This window comes from Chaetura pelagica, unplaced genomic scaffold (assembly GCF_000747805.2).
Source record: "Chaetura pelagica isolate M959 unplaced genomic scaffold, ChaPel_1.0 scaffold222, whole genome shotgun sequence".
NCBI classification, from domain to species: domain Eukaryota; kingdom Metazoa; phylum Chordata; class Aves; order Apodiformes; family Apodidae; genus Chaetura; species Chaetura pelagica.
In genome coordinates, this window is record NW_009952711.1 from 5,892,368 (window position 1) to 5,914,921 (window position 22,554).

The window sequence follows — 22,554 nt, forward strand, 5'->3', positions numbered from 1 at the left end:
AAAAAAGTTTAGATAGGGAAAATAATGCTGTATTTTAGCCTACAAAAACCATCTATTACTTTTGAACCCACAAATGACCTACCGGAAGGAGAAGTGTGGGTTCCATGACTGGGAATCAGTGTGCTACAATAAGGATGTGCTGCTCACAATTTATTGTTCTTAATCCCAAAAGGAAACATTAAGGGATACACCTTGCATTCTGCAGTTATTTGTGATTAGTAATTAATATCCTCCAGGTCTGAAAGTATCTAGTGCTGCCAATGTCCTCTATGATTCACTCTATTTCTGCAATTCTAATATGCACTCTGGTATAGCCTCTACAACCCTGTTTGTGTCTGGAGTTGCTCCTATAACTGGCCCTGATATTCAGTGTCCATATACAGCTCTGGGACCTGTTCTTCAGGTACAGTGGCTGACAAGCACAGCCCTTAGAGAAGCTCCTTTGATTGACAGCAGTGGTTGATATGGGATAATATCACATGGGCAAGTTTGTGACAATAAACTCTAAAATACCGCAGTGTTTGGAGAATGTGATTAGTAAATGACTGTTTAAAACATTAAAAATCCAATTTGATGCACTTAATCTCTTTCACATGTCACTTACTTTGAGATGTCTGAGTGTCGATGAACTTCTTTATCAAGGCGTCTGTAGTTTGTGTGTAAAGGCTCAGAGCATATTTCAGGGACTGCAAGTCTGGGCTCTTTTCCAGGAAATTCTTTTTCAGCCCATTTCCTCCAGCATGGAAATATTGCTAAAATGAAAAACCAATTTGGTCATTCAGGGAGGCTTCAGCTACATACAATTTTAAGTAAGATAATACCTAGCATGTGTGGCTAGATTTGATTATAGTAGTTGAGGTAACTGTCCTCATCTCTACTACAGAGCTCTTTCCCAAAGTCAAACATAGCTGTGAGTAATGCCTGGCATTAAATCCTGTTTTCAGGTGTGCTCCACACAACCTCTATCATACATGTTTGCAGGAGGGTGCAGCTAGGAACAGCTACACTTTTCAGGCTCAGTGTCGCCTTAGTGGGAGGAAAAGAGGCAATGCTGCAATATAATACGGATTTACCACATATTCTGAACTGACTGATTTAGTAGCTCTGAACAGTAAAGGAACACTAGAATCAGAAAAACTTTGACCTCTTGTTCCTTCAGTGGATGCTGTCCATGATCTCTCTGCAACTGGCACAAGAACTTTTCTAACTTTTCTGTAAACAGACTTAGACATTTGCTTTCAAGTCAATACAAGGAGCTTAGGATCAAATGGTCCTTGACATACAAAGGGATCTTTAGGATCCTAAGGGACCATTCTGTATTAGCAGCTGCTTGTATCAATAATGCTCTTGATCATTCCAGCACAGAAGAGAGAAACACATAAAGCTGTACCTTTATAGTAACTAATGCTACGTCCATTATTGCGCACTGCCTCAGGTTCAGGCTTCTGGCTTCCTCTCGGATCACATGGTCCTGCAAAGCAAGTTACATCTGCAGTTAATTTTGAGAGACAGTATTGTGGGCATGTCTATTCTTGGAAAAAAAACCAAAACAAAAAACCCAAACAAAACTGCCAAATGCCTGTAAGCCTCTGTGACCAACAGGGATTAATTCAGATTTCTTATACAACTATTTATAACCTGGAGCAATCATGTTGTGTCTTGAAAACAGAGATTGTAAGGAAAAATAACAAATGGTTTTTTTTCTATGGTGTACTATTTCTTTGTCCTGAGGGGTCTGGGAAAAAGTTACATTTTAAGTTTAAAGAAGTGGATTAGATGATACCAGAATAATTCATTTTAGTAATGAACCTGACAGTTTCACTAATGCATGTTAATGTCCCATGTTTAACAAAAAAGGGTTTCCTATCAGAACATAAGTTAAAAAGAGTCAGAAAGTGACCATACATTTGTAAAATCTTTGTTTAAAATAAGCATCTTGCGATTTTACTCAGGCAACATTTTAAATCCTCTAGCAAAATGAGCAGTTTTTCATGAAGTATGAATTACCCCATTTCTGCCCAACTCTGAAATTCTAATGGCAAAATTGATGTGGCAAACAACTGACACCAGTATAAACATCTAACTCCCCATCAAGTGTATTGTGGACTTCAGCAAAGTAGTGCTGAGGAGCTCGTTGTAGAGGTACTATCAATGGTTACTGCTATATTGAATCTTTTTATAGTAAATAAACACAAGACTGAGGCATGAGGCTTGGCCTCACAGTCACTAATATTCATCTGTTCTTTTTCATTTGAGCAGGCTATTCACAGCTTCATTACCTTGAGTTTTGACAGTTGTCCAAGATCTTTGGCTGCACTGAATATCATCTGAGGCCCCTGTAATCACATGGAAAACTCAGGAAATAGACTTGCTAGAGCATGTTTGCTTTTTATGCCAACATTCAACATAATCTTATTTGCTGCTAGGACATTAGCCAAAGTCACTGTTTTGCAAAGCTAAATGAAAATTTCAATTACACGAGACATATTTTCATTCAGTTGATAAGACTAAGTTAAATGCTTGCGACATGATTCCCTCCAGTATCCTAGGCTTGATATTAATTTTTTGTATTCCTCTGGTAGTGGTTTTGTGCTCTCCTCTCTGCTATCTCATTTTGTATTTAATATTTTTAAGCTAAGTCTGAGATTTTCCTTAGACAGTGTGCCAATAAGATGTTTGTCTATAATCACAGCTCTCAGATGCCATACTAATATAAATAAGTGAGCAGCCTTGAGGAATCTGCACAAGCTTAACAGTCTCCAGAGAAATCCTCAGCTGAGTAACACTCAGTGTATCAGCACACTGCTAAGCCAAAGCCTTGTTTTTCTTTTTTGTAAGAAAAGATACCAAAGTGTTATGAAGTTAAACCAATATTTTACAGTAGCCAAATCCTGCCCAAAGGCTAATGCCTCCATGTTTGTCTTAGACAACCAGAATCCTAGTATAATACCATGCTCACATTTTTCATCATGATTACTCCTAGAAATATAATTACTAGTGCAGTTACTTGGCTGTTCAGTAAGACATGGTTCTGAATCCAAAGTAAAAAAACAATTAAAGAAAGGCACTTTAAGCCAGGCTCTTTTTCTTTAACCCTTAGACAGAATCAGTGTTCACTGGTGCTCTCAGCTCTGTCATGACTCAGGGCTCGTTTCTGGCCATCACCCACACCACTCTTGCTTGTAGCAGCTCTACTTTTTGTATTAACTTAGGTTTCTCTCCCTCATCTTCTCAGGCTGTAAATGCAGTCCTGCCCAAAGAGGACCTGTGATCAAGTCTGCTACTCAATACTCCAAACTTTCAGAGCTAAACTTGGCTTACACTTCCTGATGTTAAGTGCTGTCTGAAGATGAGGAACTGCACAGCAGGCAGGACTAAAGAATGGATCAGCATTCCCGGCTTTCTGAGAGCACAACAATGGAAGCAATTGAATTCATGGTGCAAGTGGGAAAGGCAAGGAACACTATTGTTCATGATAAAGAGAAATCAAACTGGAAAGCCTTTACCATGAAAGCATGCTAAAAATTCAGTGATTCAGCTTTACACTGCACTCACAAAAATGCCCTGTGTTGGGGAAGGCAGTGCATGAAGGAGCAGGGTCTTCTTTGCCAGCTCTGGAAGAGCAGCCTAGTGACACTGCTCTGAAACACCAGAGAGCAACACACTACTCCCAGTCAAGGTGCCAGTCCTTCACCAAGGTAGGGAAACATACACCACTAGACACCTTGGCCAACACCAGATTAAGCACGTTATTACAACTTTTATAACGAGTGTGAACTGCTGAGACACTTACAGTTTGGTCCATCAGTGGTGGAAGCACAATCTGCTTTTCTATTTTGTTCAAGACTAACTTCCAAAGCTCTTTTAAAACTCGTTTCAGAACTGTCTTCTCACAAATTTTTGCAGAGACGCTTAAACTGGAATAAAACAAAATACAAACCAGTCTCCAAAACTAGCATTAAAACTTCAGAGCTGCTGTATCACTATATGTTCAGATTAGTGACCATTATGGTTTAGCTTTTCTCTATCAATAAGGATTTCTCAATGACTTAGTTATTTTGCAACATTATCAGTAACTATTTTTGGTAAATAAACAAGACTTGCAGATTAAAAATCATGTTAATCTCCACTATCCAATTAATTGCTTAACACATTGCTATCCAATACATTGCTTATCCTAATACTGATAAATATTTATAAAAAATGCAAAATGATGATGAGTTATAAAGCTTGATGGAGGATACAGTTTAGTACTCCCAAGACCCTAATTTAATATTTTGATATATAATTTATGTCTGAAAACTAAGAAGAAAATATTTCCCTTCTTGTCTTGTATTTCTATTGTTATGTAGAACTAGGTGTTGATAGCCAGTGCAAATTCAGGCCTATCACTTGGAGGCATTTTTTTGCTACACTCTGGCATACCTGTGCAATGATAAAGTTAAATACTTGGAGTATCTGTGTACTTAGATTTTTTTCTTTATTTAAGAGTATATTAATAAACCATCTCTTATGTATCATGATGAATAAGCAGTGCCATGTATAAAGTGCTGAAGTTTTCAGGCACAGGAAAAAAAAAATTTAAAAATAATAGCACACAAATGAATATATGTTTATGAATATCTAAGGGGTGAGTGTCAGGAAGATGGAGTTAGGCTTTTCTCAGTGGTGACCAGTGATAGGACAAGGGGTAATGGGTGCAAATTGGAGCATAGGAGGTTCAAGGAGAATATCTGAAAAAAAACTTTTTACTGTGAGAGTGACAGAGCCCTGGAACAGGCTGCCCAGGGAGGTTGTGGAGTCTCCTTCACTGGAGACATTCAAAACCCACCTGGATGCGTTCCTGTGTGATGTACTCTAGGTGACCCTGCTCTGGGAAGGGGGCTGGACTAGATGATCTTTCAAGGTCCCTTCCAACCCCTAGGATTCTATGATATGGGGAATTTTACAGAGCTAATGTAAAAGAAGGTTACTGTAAATTAATTGTACTGATCACATAATAAATATTCACATTTCTCACTACTCTTAGTAAGAACAAAAATAAAAGCATAGTTAAGCAAATATATTCCAAATCACATTAATATTACATGATAATAATCCTATTATATTTGTAAGAAAAGTGATATTCCCTAGCACTGGAATTCCTTTTTTTAAACTTTTTTTTTTTTAAAAAAATTCCCATCTTTACTTTCTGTGCATGGGTTTAGCATCTGCTAAAATTCCATTAAACATTCGTGTGGTGAGGAATATTTTCTATTCAGACAGTATAAGAACATATTTGGAGACATTCAAAACCCACCTGGATGCGTTCCTGTGTGATGTACTCTAGGTGACCCTGCTCTGGGAAGGGGGCTGGACTAGATGATCTTTCAAGGTCCCTTCCAACCCCTAGGATTCTATGATATGGGGAATTTTACAGAGCTAATGTAAAAGAAGGTTACTGTAAATTAATTGTACTGATCACATAATAAATATTCACATTTCTCACTACTCTTAGTAAGAACAAAAATAAAAGCATAGTTAAGCAAATATATTCCAAATCACATTAATATTACATGATAATAATCCTATTATATTTGTAAGAAAAGTGATATTCCCTAGCACTGGAATTCCTTTTTTTAAACTTTTTTTTTTTTAAAAAAATTCCCATCTTTACTTTCTGTGCATGGGTTTAGCATCTGCTAAAATTCCATTAAACATTCGTGTGGTGAGGAATATTTTCTATTCAGACAGTATAAGAACATATTTTTGTATTATTATTATTTTTTGTATTGTATAAGAACATATTTTTTGTTTAATTTTTCAATTAAAACTCCAAGAAACTATAAACATGGCTTTGAGAAATGGCAATTTGGAATTGAACCTGACAGCAAAGTCAACTTACCCAGTTTTGATGAGCTTAGGATAGCAAATGTAAGTGTATAAACACTTTTGGCTTTTCTTGAAGACTTATGCTAGGAATAAAGATCTTAACTCAAAGATAATTAAAATTTAAAACCATCTTCTTAAAGCAATATATACCCGTCTTCTAACTTAACACACAGGACCAGGAAGACTGCTAAAAATGAAAGGCTGACATGTAGATAAAGCAGCTTTTTTTTTTTTCCTTTTTTTTTTTTTTCCTTTTCCAGGCTAGGAATCCAAGCACTGCCCTTGACAGTGTTGCAAAAATAGCCAAATCTTATCAAGTACATTAAATAAGCTCTTGCCCTTTGCCAGCTGTCATTGGAATTTACATAATTGCCAAAGCCCTGAAAAAAAATGAAGCCTAGAAAAATCCAATCTCCAAAGAAAAACCAAAATCTCATTCAATTCCTTGCTCCACCAATGACTTTTAGACTTTGGCTGTGCATATGTACAGTTGGGAGCTGCAATTCCAGTTGTGCTTCTAAGATAGCAAGCCCATCAATCCCATGTTTAGAAACAATGTTAGCTGCTTTGTAAACCTTTAAATGTTGACCAGGTTTTTGGGGACACAGAATTGAATATTAATAAACAGGAGGGCACTGGATGCCAGCCTAGAACAAATGCCAGGCAATTTAAGTATAGGGAATTTACTTGTTTTGTTTTGTTGAGAGCAACTCCTTTATGCCACAGCTCATGGAGGAGTGACTGGAGCCTAGCTCCTTTGTAATGACTCAAAAAATGACAAAAAAATAGGAAGGCAAATATGTAGCTCATGTACAAATTGCTCAGTATAAGTCAACAGGTTTAGCACTGTGCACATGTGAATACTACAAATAATACAGAGTGTTTCTACATATTAATGCCAAACACACCAGCCTGGCACACTTACGTTTTGTCCAGGAAATCCATGAGAGGCCGAAGCACAATCTCAGCATCAATGGCTGCACTGTTCTTGTTGGCTGCTGCATTCCCATTTCCTCGCATTTGATTCAGTTCATTGCTCATTTGTCTTACACAATCTTCGATAATAATTTGGAAGCTACAGGATGGAAAAAGAAAACAAGAGAGAACAAAAGAAATCTGGGATAGAAACCAAGATTTATAATTCTGCATCAAGTTGTTCAACAAGATTTAAATCTATTCTGCAGGAATGGAAGTTTCACAAATACATAAAACTGCAGGTGTTAAAGACTGAAAATAACTCTTCCAAAGCTCATATAACCGATAAATATACTGTTTTCCTGCAGCCCCATTTCTATTCCATCATTGTGCTTCTCATGCCCTTGTAGGGGTGCCAAGTACTACTTTTCTGTACCAGGTGCAGCAGGATCTGTAGGTCAGGTTATGACCCACTATCAGTGTGCAGCTTCTCAAGAATTCTCAGGAGGAACTAAGAATACTCAGAAGTGAACACTGTCAACTCAGACGGTTCATCGACAGATTAGAGAAGCAACTGCAGACTTTGCCTAATGAAAACCACTACAGCACTAATCCCCTTTCTTAGATTCCTTTCTAATTTGAAGCAGAGGTAACTTGCAGCTTCTTGCAGCAGAAGCACTTCTGGCACAGCACCATCCTCATCCAAGACTGCAGTGTGCTCTCTGATTAATGAAAGATTTTGAGAATAAGGCTCAGAAGACAATTTTTGCAGAGCCACAGGCAAACAAATGACCTACGAAGGCCATTCACTGTGACCATTTGAAACAGGCTAAACACAGGCAGACATCCCTGGTTGAAGAAAGCCACTTGGAAAAAGCTGTCAGTCTCAGAAAGTAACATAAACAAACCAGCAATTTCTGTTATCTAAAAAGCAGAACAAAAGTAATCAGCCTCACTTCTGTAACATGTTCATGCCTACGGGAAATTTTCAGTTTTCTTTACAGTGAGGTGACTGCTATATGTAGAGTCTAAACACATTCACACACACAAATTGACACCACTTCATCAGGGCAGAAACAGGTTGTCCCTCAGGACATCCAAACAACACCCAGACTTAATCAAGGAGATAGAATTTTGAACTGGAGTATTTCTCTACGTTTTGCAGTAAAACAGGTTTGTTACCTGGTAACATATGTTGCGCTGAGTTCATCCAGTACATTGCTAAGTTTCACCTGAAGTTCTTTTAGAACAACACTAGCTTCAGAGTCCAGCTGTAAAGAGATAAAGTAATGTTATATTTTACTTATACACAATGTTTTTTGGGTTTTCCACTACAACTGATAAATTAGGGATTACATGTAATGATACACTGCACTATGGAAAACCAAATGTGGAAACACCTCTTAGAACAAAGGATTGCCTCAGTAGGCCTAAAAATCCAAGTACCATTTAAAGGAAAATATTTGATAGGAATAGTGAAGAATTATACTATTCGACATTAAAACTATGCAATTAAACAATGGCTTTCTATGGGATAGTGTAAATTGTATTGGCAGTCACAAGAGTAGAATTACCATTATCAGGCATATGGTATTCACAAGGCTTACCAAGAGAAGGATGCAGTAGAATTTAGGGTTTGTGTTAGTGATACTGCAGGTGTTTTCATATTCTAATTTTTCTGGTACATTTCACCACCATCAATAATTGTTTTGTGTGATTTGCATGGAAGATGTTTCCATATTCCATTAATGCAGCACAGCAGTAGAACAGCCAGCACTGGAAAGAATGGCTTGAATACTATTCCATGCTGCTTCTACTCATGTAGTATGAGGAAAGGGAATCTACTGAATTTCAGTACCTCTGTTTCTAAAAGCCATTAAAACATACATAATTCAAGCACAGAGCAATGCATCCTTATGTACAGGGAGAACAGCTCCTGTACCTCTGATACAGGTTTTCTAACCACAGAAAAAAAGAGAATGCAGGGGAGAAATACAGTTTTACACTTACAGGGGTGGGGATCCATGCATAGATATTTAATCAAACAATACTCTGTTGATATTGATCAGCATCTTGTCTATTTGCTATACATTCATTTAAAAATTTTTTTTAGAAGGAGTTATTGTCCTGAGATTTTAACATTTAGGAGAAATAGTTACACTGTATTTTGGGGTATGATTGATGATCATCAAGATCAACAGCTGAATTTAAATGAATAGCTCATGCTCCAGGCCTTTCACCTATCTGCATCACAATGTTAGGGAATGATTTTCAATGATAACCCTTGAGTTCTGTTCCCTGAACAGTAAGGTCAGGTACAGATCTTCTGACAATTTCAAAGGAAACTGCATGTTTAGAATGCATAATCAGGTCTGTCTCTATTTGATTTTTCATATCTTTCAATTGCATGAGCAGTGTTTAGTGCCTATTCTTCACCTGATGCTCTAAGAGCCCTATGGTGCAGTAGGTTAACTCTTGTAGCCATACTTCAGAGACAAGGGAAGCTGTGTCACAGCACATTGGACATCTTACATAAGAGTACACAGGAATTTTAAGGCAAAGAAAAGAAAAAAAACAACACTGAAACACCCCCAAAGACTTAACTCTGTTCTAATATTAGACAATACCTCCTCTCCTGAGAAGATACTTGTGGTTTAAAAGCATAGAAAATCCAATATTTTCAGTACTAGGTGACAAGTGGAATTTCCTCACATCCCTTAGAAGATACTCAGTGATGTGTAGCACTTTTCTAATGTGAGAATCTCATATTTTAACACTGTAACTACTTCTTGATTTAGTTTTATTTACTTTGCTTGGAGGGAGTTCTGTTGGTTCTCCACTCCATGTCTTTGTAGTTTCACTGGCAGACATACTCAGTTCACACACTTAAAGTGATAGTTTTCCTTCATATGAAAAGCAAGGATAAAAAAAGTCTATGTTTAGTTAACAAAGAAAGAGTTTACTAACAAGGGCAAAGAGTTTTCCAGGAAATGCATTAGGGAATTATACTGCCTCCTTTGGTGGGATACATACAGAATACAAATTTAAGACCAGTAGAATATCAACATTTAACAAGTACTGAACGCACAAGCACTCACACTGAACAGTGTACACATCTGAGAAAGCACAAAAATACCAGGCAGGCAGAAGACTCAAAATTTCTTACCAGATCATGCACAAGCTAGAGAATCATCTTGTTATTGGGACTACAAAGGCCAATGGAGTTACTTTCTATCAGAGGTTGTTGTGATAACCAGAAAACACAAAGTGTTTGCTAAATTCACCTGGAATTTGACATAGCTTGGCTAAAGCTGGATCAAATACTAATATCGGACTGTGGACATGACATACATTATACAAAGGTGCATGCAAGTGCTGGATGTTTGAGGGGGCTTTGTGCTCACAAATTGTGTGAACAAGTTTGTGTGTGCACAGCTGGAGGCATCTGGCAGGACATCCAGCCTTGTGTCTACACATGCTCATGCTTGTCACTGCAGTGCCTCGGGAGGAGTGGGACACAAAGAGGTATGCGGGCGGCCAGCCGGGCACCTGGCCAGGCCATGACTGAGAACACCAGGCAAAGCTCTACAGCATTACTGCTGTTTTGGTTCAACTACTGGAAGTTATGGCAATTTGAGCAGCTCACCAGGACTAAAATGTGCGTTTTTCCTTTATTTTACTACGGGCCTCTTTGTGCTCGTGAGTTCCCAGGGAAAGTCAGAGGGTCCTCAGGCACCAGCCCTTGCCTGACATCATCCACATATACCATAGCCATGGCCTGCTGTTTTGTTTCTGATATGGTTCAGCTAAGATGGGAAGTATTAAGATGGCTCCAACAACAAAATTCAGGGGGCACTTTACAACTGGTAACTGAACAGACTATTCTTCTTTTGGGGGGGAGGGATGGGTGTTTCGAAAAAAAAAAAAGTGTCATTAATGTGCCATATCTAATTTAAGAATTGAAAGAGAGAAAGGACCATTTATCCAACAGCTTCTTGGATTCCATTAACAGTTCCCAGCATGTGTGGGCTAGCCTTAAATATACCTATATAAAGTAGGTTGCTCAGGTGTTCAAGTCTGGATTTTTTAGAGAGCAAACTTATTCCAGTAGTGGAAATGTTATTAAACTCTTAATGTGTAAATCATAATTCTGTACCAATTCTTAATTTGCTTGACTTTCTTGGGTTCATAAATACTTCTGTTATTTTACCATCTTCTTAAAAGATAAGAGTTAGTTTTTCCTGACAACAAAGCATACTCACAAATTTCTTGGTACACATCATAAGATCTGTTAATTATGGATTATTAAATAGATAATTACTAGTTTGACTTTTTCTAAATGCTACACAAATGTAGAGGATACTGAACAGCTGAGAAACAAATTACATATTTGAACAACATTGTTCCCAAATGCTGCCCATCTAAGACTGTGAATTTGTTTATACCTACAAGCCTTGGAAAAGAGTTAAAAGCTCTGATGAATTTGGCTGGTTTTGAATATCCTGTGTTAGACTGAGCTATTCCATGCTATAATTTAATGTGTGCTAGCACAGACACAAACTGGTTAACTGCAAACATGGTAATGTTTCTATAGGAAACTACACAGATGCAAATTATCTTTACGTGAGTTAAAGGGAACACCTTTAATTGGAATTTTGCTTATCTGCAATTTCATAGGTCTAATTGTTTATGGTTTCCTGATGGGACCACCTGGTTACTTCCATTAAGAAAACAGTTTTACATATTGTATGTACAACTAGGGAAGATACAGGTAATTATCAGATCCATCACTTTAGTGGTTGTTTTTGTCTCTGATAGATATCATCCTTCCTCCACCCCCACACCCAACTATCTAGGTATAGTGAATCCCACTTTGGAGGTGTTTGGCTGCCACTGCTCTAAATACTTAGGCCTCTGACTTAACAGATATAAAGGTGAAAACTTGAGAATGATTCTACTTAAGTCTGGGCCTCTGTCATCCCATTAAATCTTTAGGACCACATATAGATTGCTGTTGGAAATCCTAATCATTACATATTAAGTTGGAACCACAGTTATTGGAGTGGAAATATTATTTACTTACAATCAATATAATACTGTTGTACACAAACAACCTGCTTTTGCTTTCCCCCCTTTTTTTAATCCTAATTGCTGTAACTCATTTCTGCCATTCTGCCATCTGGTGAAAAACAATACAAGCACTGAATCTTTTTCTTTCCCTTTTATGAGCTTCCAATCTGTCAGATATGAAAAAAGAAATTAGTGCAAATTATGCTTTTCTTTGAGATGAAACAAACAGAAGCTAACCAAAAATTAATCTGTTCCCTATGATTTTGGACTTGGCAGTGTGCTAGATTAATGATTGGACTTGAGGATCTTACAGGTCTTTTCCAATCAAAACGATTCTATGATTCTTAAAAAAAAAAAAAGAGCAGAGATTTGGATCCCACTTTACTAGTCTTACTTTATTATAGCAGACTGATATAATTTCTATGCTTTTATAAGTGCCCTTCCTGCTTGGCTACAGCAGAAGAGGAGCATTAATAAAAAAAGACTTGAGGATCTTACAGGTCTTTTCCAATCAAAACGATTCTATGATTCTTAAAAAAAAAAAAAGAGCAGAGATTTGGATCCCACTTTACTAGTCTTACTTTATTATAGCAGACTGATATAATTTCTATGCTTTTATAAGTGCCCTTCCTGCTTGGCTACAGCAGAAGAGGAGCATTAATAAAAAAACCTCACACTGTTCAGACTATTTTATTTTAATAGCAGGAGAGCTAATAGTTCAGCTTTTCTGCTATTTATAGAGCTCCCTGCCCTGCACTAAAGCAACAGGCTTGCTCTGAACACAGGGACTGCTGCTCCAGTCTGGTATTTTGACTGCATAGTTTGACAGACGTGCTGCTCACAATGTGACACTGAGGAGATCAACAGCATTTACATTTTCTTAGAATTAGCTTTGCTTCAACTGAAATAGATCTCTTTGTTACACTGAAAATCATCTGACGTTCCATGCCCTTCAAAAGCAAAATATTAAACTATTTTCTCCCTGCAAAGAAACAGCTTTTACTGCTGGCTTTCTTTTTAAAAATACCATTTCAGTAAGGCAAAATTAACCACTAGTGTTTATGCTCTTAGAGGAAGCATCCCAGTTTGTGGACATACATTTGACGAGCACTTTGATATGGTGAGAAAACCTTGAACGCAATGTACTTTTCTTCATGAAACTCCCCTAATGAGAAGAAAAACAAAATTTTGCATGTATTTTTAAAATATTTTTTTCTTAGCCCATGAATCAGACACACTGTCATGGTACCTAAGAAAGGGATTAAAAAATAAAAGATCTCCAAATTTTCTCCAAAGGTTGCATGTTTGTAGGAAATGCTGCTTTGATACTGTAACACCCTTAATAATTCATCCTCCTTAAAATCCAAAGGGAAAGCAAAACGGATTAGAAACAATCATAGAATCATGGAACGGTTTTGGTTGGAAAGGACCTTAAAGATCATCCAGTTCCAACTCCCCTGTATGGGTAGGGACAGCTCCCACTAGACCAAGTTGCTGAGAGATTTAGGAAGAAAACTGCGATGAAAAACCCTATTTATTTTTACTATATGTTTTTATTGTATAAGCTATGGGGAGCAAAAGAAAAACTATTTTTTCTTGAGGAAAATGGAGTATTTTGGAGATACAAGAAAAATAATTTGATAGATACAGATGAACTTCTACTCAGCTTTCCTGTTCCCTGTCTTCATCAGAAGTTGTGGACACTTAACTGTTTTTATGATTCATGACATTTAACATTTAAGATTGGATCCAAGACCTTAATACAGAACTGCACAGAACATAAAAGACTGGAAGACAAGATCATTTGTCATATTCAGAGGGTGAAAGGGGATTAATAGTAACTGCAAAGGACAGAGCCATGTCTGGATGATAAAAAAGTATTTTTAAGGATTGATAGGAAATTTTCATTGCCAACAAGGCCGCTGAAGTTTATTTCATATTCTCTGGAGCACAAAGTACTTTTGCCATGGCAGCTTTAAGAAACTATTATTAGCTCAGCAGAACCTCCTCACCACACAGTTAATCTATAACTTCATTTGGAAGATGCTATTCAATGCAAGACACAGGGGACTATCTTACTTCTGCAGGGTCTCACTGTGGATGTGGAAATATGAAATACTGCAGCTTCCAGTTGTCTCTATTGTGTGCTCACATTAGATCAAAGTGTTATGAAGCTATCACACTACAGTCTCAACAAGAAAAAGCTGGTGTATGTGTAACTTCATTTTAAAGCCAACTACTCCTCCTAAGGATAGTATACTCATGATCTAAACATTGCTTTTTAATAAGACAGTATTCTTTAGCTTGAGAAGATGCTAATTCCTTCATTAGCTTTCAAAAGAGTAAAAAACTACAATCAGCAAAGTATTGAAGCACATAAATATGTCTTTTGACTATTGACAGAACTTCAGGCACTTTTAAGCCTTCTGAACCACAAAAGAAGATAGAGCTAAGCATGAACTGGACTTTGAGTAGCAGCTGTTGGAGAAATGGTACCAAATCTTGGAATACAAGCAGGACATCAGATACCAAAAAGCACACTTAGAAATGATGTATAGATTTTTTATAAATTCTAACACTTTACACTGTCTGCCTAGTAAAACTTTTCAATTTACAGTGTCAACTGAATGCCCAAGCATAGCTCTTTTTTTAAATTTTAGATCATAGGGAATTACATGAATGGATCAATGGAAATTAGTAGGAAATATGACTGTTCTTAGCCTTAAAAAAGGTATAATAAAAGATGCTTACTATCACAAACCTGATAAGAGAATCTCTCTCCTTCTTTCTTCTGTTCAGTGGGATTGCAAGTCAGAGGCATTAGACAAAGACATGACACATTACAGACAATGCACAAAGCACATATTCTACAATTTTTTCAGATACAGGCAAAACACACAAATACATACATAAGAAGCAAAGTACAGTCCGATACAAACACTAAAAAAAAGCTGCCACTGCCAATTATAATAAAACACACCCAGGGCTGGTTGAACTTTACAGATCATTAGCATGTTTCTGCAAAACAGTGTTAGGTCTTTCTGGTATTGTCAGGACATGAAAGAGTTCTTCTAGGCTTGCTTTTTTTTTTTAACAAGCAGAAGTTAAGGCTATGAATAGGTTGAAAACATTATGCTAATGATCTCTAAGGAGCTTTGAATGAACCAGTAGACAAATATGACTCACCTCTTTTCCTCCCATGGACTCAAACATTTTCTCAAGCTGGACTCTTAGTTGTTGAATGTTGTTCATCAGGATACAGGGCTACAAAGAAAGCACAAAATGTGAGAATGTGCATGTTATATTCCTTTTGTTTATGAATATGTGCATTCTCTGTCTTTGGGCTGAAGACCCAGTCTTCAGCAGACTTACTTCCATGCTGTGTTTTTTTAGAGGAGGATTTCAGGTTCCTGACCACTGTTGCCTCCTCTTCCTTCTTTAATTCCCACTCCTCTTTTCCCTGTCAGCAAACCCACTCACACAGTGACCACCAGTTATGTCCTTAAGAGAGTGTTGCCCCGCATGAAATTCCATACCTGCTGCCACCTGGCTGGGCAGTTTTCAGATCCTAGTATTTCACGTCCTGAGCCTTATATTCCATGTAGTTACTAGTCACACTTAATACAACTACATCTGCTGGATTAATGCTAATAGTAAAGTATTGTGTCTTTGAGAGGAGACACAGGAATGCTGAAAACAATTTGGGAGTGAAAATAGACTGGGGGAAGGGGAATGGCAAATTGCTTTCTAGACCCAGTCTTTGCACAGACCTGTGACAGCACTGTAACCCAGATAATGGCTGATGCTTAAGTATTTGGATAAATCAGCAGGCAGATGTCTTAATAAAGGAATAATATTCCAGACATGTACATTTTGCATTGCTTGAAAAGCTGGTGGATGAATCAGCCAAGAAATTTGTCAACACGTTATTTTAGTCTAAAAATATTGCTGTTTAAGCTCATTTCTTTAAAGCAGAACACAGAGCTAGAATGTAAAAGACAGTGATTGCTAGATAAATATAAAGTAAAAAGTAAAACAGGTAAAATTAAGCAACTTATTTAAAAATTGTCATGGTTTGCTGGGGTTTTTTTTTTTTTTCTGTTCAGAAAAAACACAGTTTTGACAGAATTCAGAGTCCAATTCTGTGAGAACAAAAGAGATAAGATGCTGTGGTGTGCAGGTTTCTGTAGTGGCCAAGGTGGAGGGAAGTTTTGAACCATGCAGGTGCAGTGGGTGAGGAGGGCTGAAGCCCAGGGCAGCTGACCCAGGCTGGCCAACCCAAGTATTCCATACCAAATGTATCACCCTCTCTATAAACTGGGAAGTTTACAAGGATGTTGAGGGCTTCTACCATGGCTGATCTTCCTGAGAGGGTCCCACACATCCCATTGGTCACCCCATCCCTGAGGTCCACTCCTCTGCTTGCTGTGACCACCAGATTGTGGCTGGAGCTATGGTGCTGCAGCGTTGGCATTCCCAACCCACCCTCAGGAGAGTAGGGTGACAGAGAAATTGTCCAAATCATGACAAAAACAGTGGAATAAAGGATCTACTACTAGGATTTTGTGTATTCATATGAAATTTTATGCTAGTTTGGTGCTGTCTAGGGGAAGCGATACTTGCTAAAAGAGTTCCAGATGGTCAAGATCAGTGTGTTTTAAAGCATGAGTGGATTAATTTAGACACTGAAGTGCTGAAACACAGTGGGATTAGATTTTGGTCTTCAAAAGACCAATAACATAATTTAGACTTAATTGGCTCTATGTTACTCTCAGAGGAATTCAGTATTGGAGTTCTTCTCAACTGAAGGAAAAATGAAATTTGATCTAACTTCTTAATCTTTACATGACTGCTTTCCAGTGAAGAAGCTATTTGCCACAGCTGGCTCTGTGTAATGGTTGAAATATCTCGTCTCCTCCTGTTCCCTGAAAAATGTACTAACCTCACTTCTGTCTGTCTGTCTATTTATCTCCCTCCCTCCCTCCTATTAATTAAATTTCACTAAGACTGTGTCCTGTTCTCTTCTGTTATCTTCTCTTTTCTGATAGATATATTATTCTGGAAATTACCTCCAATATCACAAATGAATGATTATGATTTCTGAAGGGGGGCATAAGTAGCTGAATATAGCATCTTTTTTCTTGTATTCAAACAAGTGCAAATGCCTTTGGCAATATACTGAAGCTACGAGAGAAATACTTCAGACTGAGGCACTTCTCAAAGTTTCCTTTGAGGCAAACTACGGTTGTTCTTTCAGAGCCTAAGCCCACCTTGGCTCAGTGGAAAAATTTCAACAGAACAGAGCCAGGGCTGAAAAGCATTCTCATTATTTCATTATCATCTTGTCCTTCAGAGTACTCTTTGCAGCAATTTAGAGAGATCAGACAGCCAGATGCAACAACATGTGAAACTGAGTGGCAAGTACACCACATAAAACCAGGTTTGTTTGTAAACTCTGACAAGAGGTGGAAGATAAGAGGATGTTTTTACATTCAACACAGCTCTTTATGAAAAGCACCTTTGGTATGCTTTTATTTGAACAGCTTACGTGCACATTTTATAGTGTTCATTAAAAATAGTAGAAATATCGACTTGAAAAAGAATGCCAAAAACTAACTGCAATCATAAAAAGTATTTGTTTAATATCTTCTAGCAGATGTAATGCAGAAGGTGGACTTTTAATATTATTGAGATCACCAGACCAAGGGATCTTCTCTTAAGGTAAATGTATTTCACAAAGGTAGCTTCTGTTAAAAATAAATGATGTCCCTCAAAGGCATTTGGCACCATATTTCATATCATAATGAGACTAATTCCATCTAAAGGCTTAGTAAGGACTGGCATACCAGGTGACTCCAGAAATCAATCATTTAATCAATTAAAACAATCCCACCTGACAGGTCAAAAGACTACACAAAGAGCTTGACCCAACAACTGGACTGAAGCTATAATACTTGCATATTAAAATTAATTTATTCTAGAAAACAATAAGCTTTATTTAATATTAGCATTGAACTGAAGGAAGCGGAAAAATACAGCTCCAGAATTTATTTCATTTCCACATTGAATTTTGCTAATACTGGGTGAAATACAGAGACAGATTATTTTAGATGAAGTTTGATTTGGACTTGGTTAACATTAAGGTAGAAGGCATGTAAGGCATTCACTCCTCCATACTGAAGAGAGAGAGTACTGTGCTCTTTTCAGCTCTGTATTTGCCCTGGAGGGGAAAGAGGGAAAGAATACCTAGAAGGTGTATCTATAAAGTTAAAAATTAATGAAGAGCTACATTCTCTATATTATGGGGAAAAAAACCTGGCAATGTGGTGTGTTGATCTATCATATATATAAGCTGAGATCTGCATATGAGCCATGCAAGGGCTCTACTTTCAGAAGGGAACAGTAGGAGGATGGTGCTGCAGTTATTTATCTAATTGTAAATTGACACAGCTGTACAATACACCACTAACTATAGCAACCACTGTGCTAAATGTTGCCTGCCTTAGAGCACTAGCTTTGTCTGAATATCAGCAATACTGAAAAGTCAGTTTACAAGAATTTTCCTTGCTCATGTTCAGTTATTGATAATGTCTTGATTTGCTTAACCTCACCCTTTGTGTCCATATCTAATTTATTTCTGAGTCCATGCGCATATGATTTTCTTCTCACTGCTGCATGGACACAGCACAGAGAGTGAGCAGTAGCAGCAGAATAGCCTGCACACATTCCCTGGACAGAAAACAATGATCTTATAAATTCTCTAAAGAATAAATTGATAAAGAGAAGCAAGCCAACACAAAATGAAAAGTAAAACCAAAATACATTTTTCTGTTTGGAAAAAAAGACAAAGATGTATTCATCATATTCACCATTATATAAGGTTGTTATACAGGGAGTCTTCCTGGTAATTTAGGGGTTTTTTTCCGCTTTAATTCTGAAATTATTGACTAAGATTAACAACCAATCTCAGCTTTTACACAGCAATGTAAACAGCTATGAAAACATGCTGACCTTATTAATAAATAAAGGAAAACAAAAGCCCCTTCCTCCATTCATACTTTTTCTCCTATACAAAAGTGATAACATTTTCAAAAAGTACAGTAAGTCATTTAAAGGTAATTTCTAAAGCAGAAATAAAACAGCTTTTTACTCACCACATTTTCTTTATCACAGTATGAGCTGAAGTAATTTGAAATAATTACAGCATACTGAAGAAGCACTTTGTTAATAGTCTAGGAGAGGAGAAGAATATTGTAAATGATTAATTTCATAATGCAAAAAAAAATAAAATTGCGACAAAGTAGGTTTATATAAATTATAGACTTTACAGGTGCTTACACACTTAGTATAAAGTATTTTTTTAGATATAATGTAAAAAGTCCCTGCACAACAGATGGTGAGTTGTTCTTAATGGAATGTAATCTTCAATAGCAGAGATACTTTAATCATACTGGTTTTGAAAAGTACTGAGAGCTCTACTCCTTGCAACGTGCTCCATACTCGATGGAACAGCAGCAAGCTCAAAAAACCCTCTAGGGTAACAGTGCATAGATTAAAAATATAATGGAAAAATAAGACCAAGGGAGCACTGATCAAAGCCTGGCAGTGTGAGCTTGTCTTTCAATAATCATGTAAATAGGAACTTTGTCTGCAAATGAAAAACTGTTGTAATGGAAGAACAGGAATAAATATAAGTGCAAACTTTTTTAAAGCCGTAAGGACAATAATGGAAATCTAAAGCCTGAAAGAAAATGTTACAATCCAAACAGAAAGCTGGCCTAACAAAGCTGAGTTTATCAAACAGCAGATTAATAAGCCCACCTCAGGGCTTCAATACTTTATTACCATACCTTGATTTTTTTCTTCCCTTGCACTGACTGTTTAGGTAATTGCATTTCACTTGCATTGCTCCATTGAAGGAATGGTTATCAGTGCTTAGCAAGAGTAATAATTGATTGCACAACTTCTCAAATAGGTAAATGATTCTGACAAAGCAGAACACTGGTCTTAAGACACAGACAGCATGACTTTCTAAGGATCCCAGTCAGAGAAAGAAGAGATTGATTCTAAACATTGAAATTACTTCGCTTTTAAGTACATGGCAACACAATGCCATCTCTGAAGCTTAGTTGAGATGCATTGACTTTAATTTACCTTTGCAAATCTTCTCATTAAATGAGATAGGGCTTCTGGATTAGGACACTCCAGTTTCCTAATAATCTCAAAGCTTTGATTGAGCTGTGTGAAGACATCAACCACAGAGCAAGAGAAGAGGGCATGATCTGACGTTTGCTGAAACTGGAGAGAAACATGCAAATGAGTTAATACGTTTTCAGAGATCAAAACTGTATTAACTGATTTTCTTTCATTTGAGCATTCATTCCTAGAGCAATAAAAAGTAACAAATAAAAGTAAATAATAAAAAAAATCTCACTGTTAATACTGAGAAATGTGAAAAGCCATATTTCTATTACTTTCTTATGTCTTAAAAACAAAATTCTCTTTCACAACATCTGTATCACAACAGTTTAGTGAAACCATAGACTGAAGTCTATGGGGAATTTAAAGCAGATGGAATTAGAGCAGCTCTTTGTCCATAAGGTTCTCTCCAAGAACCATTACTGGCTGTGTATCTTGTGATGTCTAGCAAGGATACTGTGGGACACTAAATATACTTCTGGTTGTGAAGAAATAAGTTACTCTGTTATTACTTTCATTATTTTTTCTTTTAACAGTAAAGGCTCACCCCATCTTTTTTGTCTCTTTCTAGTGCTCCATGAAGAAATTCCATTGAGACATCCTCATTTTCATCCAGCCACTGAATGACAAATGGTTCGAACCACCTGAAAATTAAAAGTAATTTTGTAAAGTGCACTTCATGAAGAGAAGAGATGCCATATGACCCAGCAGTTTGGTATCTTGTATCTTCACATCTTTTCTAGTTCCTAAAAAGTCTATAATCCTTGAAATTTTTAATCACCAAAGACACTGTGGCTACCAAAAGGTCTTTCAGGCTTCAGTTTCACAACATACTAACTGGACTACCCCAGTGATTTAAAATTAGCAGTAGCCATCAGAGAAATGTGCCTATGTTTTGTAGGGAATCATTCTGCATATTTAAAAAAAATATTTTAGAATATGTATTTTATCATTATTGATTCTTTAAGATGTATTTTTTATTTGTATGTGTAATAACTTTGATAAAAGTTTTCATTAATAAAACATTAGATACGTTTCATTTTTCTTTAGTTTACTTAAAAAAACAAACAACAAACTTCAAGCAATAATGGGCCTCAAACCATCTCAGCAAATCAGCAGCCTTGCAAAAGATTAAGGAATGAGAAACAGGGCAGCTCATATGAAAGGACAGGATTGAAAGCATCAGTTGTGGGAGGAGAGTAGAAAATGAAAACAGCATCTGAGTATTAACCCAATGCACTAAGAAAAATTTCAGTATTTCCCATTAACATTGTATCTTTATCCAGAATTGAATATGAAACAAATGCAGGGGCCTAATGTGAACACTGCTCCTGTTTCCATATTTTAATACCTTATTCAGGCATTTTCTGACTGAAATATTTTGTCATCTATGAAGAGCTGCAATTACAAGAGTTGGATAAAGAGTCCTCTGAAATAGTGACTACCACTTGTAATATCTGAACTGTTTCATTTGTAGAATGGAGAATTAAACAGAAGGTAACGTGAATAGTAAAGTGTTAGTACTATGCACTCTCAGATCTTGCATGAACTTGAGCATAAATATTTGAACAAAATAAACCTTGCACCAAGCCAGAACACTAAGCCTTTAGAGTACTTACAGAGAGTATTCAGGCACTGCATCCTTGAAAGCAGAGAGTTCTCGCACATATTCATTATAAAACCATTTCACTTTGAAGTGCAAATTCATATAGTCTGTGCTTTTGCATAACCTCTGCTTCTCATGCTCTACAATAGAATGATTTAAAATAAAAGCAGTTAATAGCATTCTAACAGAAAATACCATTCTTGTGCCTCAATGCACTGGTGACATAATAATACAGTACTTGTATTCTAAAGCACAATTGGTTTGATTTTTTTAGAGATAGTAGTACTCACTTTTTCAACATTCAGGTTCTGAGTACCCTTAGGAAAAAATAAACAAAGCAAAGCCCAGACCACAAGTTGGGCTTTTCAACTCTCTTCACTGCAGTGAGGAGACCCATAAACATGCTGGTTTTTCTCTTGTTGTTACAAAGGAGTTAAGAAGCTGTGTCAGGTGTCCAGCTGGACAACTATAGCTGTATAGTAGCCTAATGAAGTAACAGCTATAAATGCTTGCCCTATTCACAATTATGAAACCTACATTAGTAAGTGGGCTGCATTTATCACATAGAGTTAAGAAAAAGAAGACAATCCAACAGCTAAACAGCCTTCTGAGTTACACATTGCAGAAGTGGAAAAGCTGGCTTAAGTGTTTTTGCAGTTTTTCAAACAGGTTTCTCCATCTTCTCAGAGTCCTCTGGTTTTCAACATAATGGATATGCAGATAATCATGGATGGCAGGAATTATGGAGCCACCTATAACCATTTTCTGCATGTTTAAAGTCTGATTTAATTGGTTTGGAGCAAACGTCCATCCTCCTCCCAGGAATATGATCCTTCTTTTAACTCATCCCCAGTGCTTTGCAGACTTACCCATCCAGCCACCACAAGCCCTGA

The 22,554-nt window shown here is 37.0% G+C and overlaps 1 protein-coding gene across 1 annotated transcript in view; it reads right to left on the reverse strand.

Annotated features, from left to right (window-relative positions):
- UNC13C (unc-13 homolog C (C. elegans)) overlaps positions 1-22,554 on the reverse strand; it is a 103,458-nt gene that overhangs the window by 5,221 nt on the left and 75,683 nt on the right. Inside the window, exons 19-29 of the mRNA XM_009994427.1 lie at positions 21,675-21,801; positions 20,603-20,699; positions 20,011-20,154; positions 19,011-19,088; positions 15,043-15,120; positions 7,969-8,057; positions 6,797-6,946; positions 3,794-3,917; positions 2,280-2,336; positions 1,391-1,471; positions 605-752 (exon numbers count right to left, since the gene is read on the reverse strand). Coding sequence (XP_009992729.1) covers positions 605-752; positions 1,391-1,471; positions 2,280-2,336; positions 3,794-3,917; positions 6,797-6,946; positions 7,969-8,057; positions 15,043-15,120; positions 19,011-19,088; positions 20,011-20,154; positions 20,603-20,699; positions 21,675-21,801 — 1,173 coding nt within the window. The remainder of the gene's footprint in view (positions 1-604; positions 753-1,390; positions 1,472-2,279; positions 2,337-3,793; positions 3,918-6,796; positions 6,947-7,968; positions 8,058-15,042; positions 15,121-19,010; positions 19,089-20,010; positions 20,155-20,602; positions 20,700-21,674; positions 21,802-22,554) is intronic.